At 32.8% G+C, this 4670-nt stretch overlaps 1 protein-coding gene across 1 annotated transcript; it reads right to left on the bottom strand.

The window, feature by feature from the left end:
* Positions 1-561: 561 nt before the first annotated feature.
* On the bottom strand, positions 562-1449 carry LOC131151491 (uncharacterized). The gene has a single exon (XM_058102731.1). It carries the CDS (start codon positions 1447-1449, stop codon positions 562-564), a length of 888 nt encoding a protein of 295 aa, XP_057958714.1.
* Between the last annotated feature and the right edge of the window lie 3221 nt (positions 1450-4670).

The following is a 4670-nucleotide window of genomic DNA, read 5'->3' as shown; positions in this document are numbered from 1 at the left end:
CTCCTAAATATTTTGAGATCCAAGTAAGACTTTCGTTCATATATTTCAATTATCAAAATTATCTTTGGTAAGGAGGGGGCATTGAAATGGACTTAAAATACTAGACACACTTAGCTCTACTTTGTTGGAAATAAAGGATACAAACTAGGTGGAAAGAAGTGAATGAAGGATGTAACACTTTGATATTTTTTATTCCACTGATACAAATGAGAAGTGTACATGACTATTTAAAGGCTTCACTTGGAGCTAAGCTAGTATATGAATCTATAATAATTACTATTAGCATATTTATTACAGTCTATTTATGTAGTTCCATGAATCCTATAGGTACAACTCTCAATTTAAAAAACTTTTCAGATACTCGAACAAAACATAATGAATATACATCAAGCTTAATTAATTAATTTATTTTTATTCCCACCAGGTCCTACAATGTAAGCTTATTGCTAAGTGATACAGAGAAGATACCAAAACTAAAGAGGTCTAAAATAACCACCTTGAATACTACCAAATTTATTCAAGGGGCTTCTAAAGCCATACACACAAGATTTAAGTACTAAATTAAATATTTTCCCAAATTACTTCTACTTGGACTTCCCCGTACTTCCCAAAAATATTTTTAGTATATGAACCTGTGGGATAAGGAGCGAACACTACTTCATCATGAGCAATCTCTTTATTTGAGTTAGTCTCTTTATCGCGATTAGATAGTTCAGCCCTTATTATGAAGGAGGAGTCTAGCGGCACAGCTACTGCAGATCTCAATGAGGGAATGGGCCCATTAAGGTTCACTTGTAAATCGTTCTCGTTCGACGTCTTCCAAAAGAGCATACTTTCATTGGAAACTTTGTCACTACGAGCTGTAATTAATCCAAAAACTTCAGCGGTTTCTTTTCCATCCGCATTTACTAGCGTGACTTGTACAGTGGCTTCCACAGCATTGCTGAACACTATATAGCTCAATGTCACCAAACCATTCTTGCCTTCAATATCCATCGATAAGGGCTTGTCGTACTCATTTGTGGCCGTCAAGTAAACGTTCCACGAGCCTTGCCCATAGCTAATTTCGTCGTTGGAAGCTGAGAGATCCACATCGATAGTGAAGCTATCTAGGGCTGAGATGGATCGAGGCGGACCGCTCAACAAAATAGTGTCACCAGCGTAAATGGATTCAGGATTGTTCATGTTCCGGTCGTAAATGTACTGGCAAAGCAGCCCATCGGTGACGGTGATGGTGCCGTATAGGTAGATCTCACCGTCGGTACCGTTGAGGGTGATTGAGAACAGCTCCACCAGTGGTTGTCCCTCCATAGTAGTACTCCTGTGTGCTACAGAACTGAGAAGCATACGTTTTCCACCGAGAGCACTATCCTTTATGATGCCAAGTAGAAGCATTGCCTGCACAAGCGTTTGAATGCCCATAGCATTTTCAGGAATGTTTAATTCCATGTTGGGATCAGCATTCTCGTCGACGTCTCACACCCGCTCAGAGACGTTTCCCTAGCCGCGCACCTGATTAACAAACCCAATCGGGAATGCGATCTTGTAGGTATTCTCAGTGAAGAAGTTTCGTATATCATTGAGTCTAATCGCTTCATTGATCATCAAAATCACAACTTGCAGCGACCGCGCCCTGTAAGGCGTGCTGTGTTATAGATATTTTCTATGGCCCGGCGAAGGGGAAACAGACCCACCATCACCTGTTCCCAGTCCCAGTTACCGGCGCGCCTGCTCATCAAGGAGTCGTAGCTGCCGCTGAAGCCTAGGTTCATGGATCCGTCGATTAGGTTCTGAGCTTTTCCGTTTTCGCCGGAAAACTCGAACCACTGCTGCTGGTTGTGGAGGCGGTAGCCGACGAGGTAGAGGTTGTCGGCTCGCGTCCTGAACCAGACAGAATAACCACGTGAATCATTTGCTAGTCGCAAATTGATGTCGACCCATGTAGAGGGCGTCTGTTCTTCGTTAGCAAGCACGGGAATGGAGTGCACCGTCCTCACGGAGGTGGCTCTGCCCTTAGGCCATTAAGGCAGCCGCCTAAGGCCTCCAAATTTTTGGGGCCCCTCAATTTTTGTTTAATATAATAATATACTTTTAGGGTCCCAAAATTTTTTTTAATTAAATAATTTTAATATTATTTATTATACTCTATTCCCATAGTTGACTTCCCAACTAACAAATAAATAAAATTATATTTTAAAATATAAAATAAATATAATTTAAATTTTTTTTTTCAAGTCTTATACTTCCCAACTAACAATTTTATTGTATTTCAAATTATATATTACTCCCATCTCTCTCTCTTAGTCTCTCTAAAATTTTTTTTTCATCTCTCACACTCTCTCACTCTCATCTCTTGGTCTCTCTATGATTTTTGCTCCAACTATTGTGTTCATCATCTTCGGGCCTACGATTCTCTGTAATTTTCTTTAACTCTAATTTTGATTTCAATGTTTGTACATTATTTTTCTATTATTTTCACTCTGAATTTTTTTTTCTTTCTATATTTTCTTAGATTTTGGAAGCTTTGAGGTTAGAGCGCTGTATCCGGTAAGAATCCGATATCTCTAAAGTCTCGCTCACCGATCGATTTGTAATAATAATAATAATCAGGTTATATTGTTTCAATCTACTATTTCTATAGATTTATTAAATTTATTTTTATTTGTTTACATAATTTGTCAATTTATAGTGTTAATTTTGAAATTTAACTATGTCAACAAGAAAATATGAATCCGGATACGAAAAACGAAGAAAAAAAAAAAAAATAGAAGAATTAGTGTCATCTCAAAAAGGAGCTCTTGACAAATTTATTTTTAGTTCTAAGCAAAATATAAATGAACAAGATGAAAATCCTCCAAAAAACGAGCAATCAATTCCAGAGATGGAATTAGAATCTAATATAATGATAGATAATAATAATAATAATAATAATAATAATAATAATAATAATAATAATAATAATAGTGATAAAGATAACATTGATATACAGGAAATGTTCACTAATGATATTTCTTTTGAAAGACATTTTAACAATATAGAAGAAAAAAAAAAATAATGATGATAATATTTATGATCCAAAATATTGGGAAAATATAGATAGCAAATTACGAAATTTATTAGTTGAAAAAGGTCCTATTAGGGATAATGATTTAATTTTTCCAAAAGATGAAAATTCAAGACATTTTTCAAATATATATTATATTCGAAAATTATCAAATGGAAAGAAACATGATAGAAAATGGCTTATATGTTCTAAAGATTTAGTTAGAGTATTTTATTTTTGTTGTAAGTTATTTGGTCAAAAATTAAATAACCAAAAACTAGCTAATGAAGGGTGTAAAGATTGGAAAAATCTTAGTACCAAACTTAAAAGTCACGAAATTAGTGAAGAACATATTTTTAATATGAGTAAATGGGCTGATTTAGAGTTAAGATTGTTAAAAAATATAACAATTGATAAAAATATAGAAGAACAAATTAACAAAGAAAAAGAACACTGGAAAAAAGTATTATTAAGAATTATTTCTGTTGTGAAAACTCTTGCTAAAAATAATTTGGCATTTCGTGGGAAAAATGAACGAATTTATCAAGAGAATAATGGAATTTTTATAAGTTTAATTGAAATGATTGCAGAATTTGATCTAATAATGAAAGAACATATTCGACGTTTTCAACATGGTGAAATTCATAATCATTATCTTGGTCATAATATGCAAAATGAATTGATAAATTTATTAACTCTTAATATTAAAAAGAAAATTATGAAGCAAATCAATGAATCAAAATATTATTCAATCATACTCGATTGTACTCCAGATGTAAGTCATCAAGAACAAATGTCTTTAATAATACGATATTTGAATCTTTCTACAAGTCCAATTAAAATAGAAGAACATTTTATAGAATTTCTAAAAGTAGATGATACGTCAGGAGAAGGACTCTTTAATGAATTAATAAATGTCATACAAAAATTTGAACTTAGTATTGAGAATATAAGAGGGCAAGGATATGATAATGGATCTAATATGAAAGGAAAACAACAAGGTGTACAAAAGAGACTATTAGATTTAAATTCTAGAGCATTTTATACTCTGTGTGGTTGTCACAGTCTTAATCTAGTACTTTGTGATATGGCTAATTGTTGTTCTAAAGCTATAACTTTTTTTGGAGTAGTACAACGAATATATACATTATTTTCTTCTTCTACGAAACGATGGAAAATTTTAACCGAATATGTACCAAATTTAACTATAAAATCATTATCACAAACACGTTGGGAAAGTCAAATAGAGAGTGTTAAGGTAATAAGGTTTCAAGCTTCTCAAATTAGATATGCTTTGCTTCAATTAGAAAAAACTAGTGATGATCCAAAAACAAAGAGTGAATCTTATTGTATAGCAACTTATGAAATGGAAAATTTTGAATTCTTATTAGGAATGATTATTTGGTATGACATATTATTTGCTGTTAATTGTGTTAGTAAAAATTTACAATCAAAAGATATGTGTATTGATGTCGCCATTAATCAATTAAAAGGTCTTATTGTTTTTCTAAAAAATTATAGGGAGAATGGATTTATATCTTCTATGATTTCAGCAAAAGAGATTGCACTTGAAATGAATATCGAACCTATATTTCGTAAAAAACGTGTAATTAATAAGAAAAAACAG

The sequence above is a fragment of the Malania oleifera genome, chromosome 3 (assembly GCF_029873635.1).
Source record: "Malania oleifera isolate guangnan ecotype guangnan chromosome 3, ASM2987363v1, whole genome shotgun sequence".
Classification (NCBI taxonomy): Eukaryota; Viridiplantae; Streptophyta; class Magnoliopsida; order Santalales; family Ximeniaceae; genus Malania; species Malania oleifera.
The sequence above is the reverse complement of the archived record's forward strand: the minus strand, read 5'-3'. Positions and strand labels throughout refer to the sequence as shown.

Bases quoted from the DNA above. Each gene is read 5' to 3' on its own strand.
- LOC131151491 (XM_058102731.1), bottom strand. From the start codon at position 1,449: ATGGAATTAAACATTCCTGAAAATGCTATGGGCATTCAAACGCTTGTG.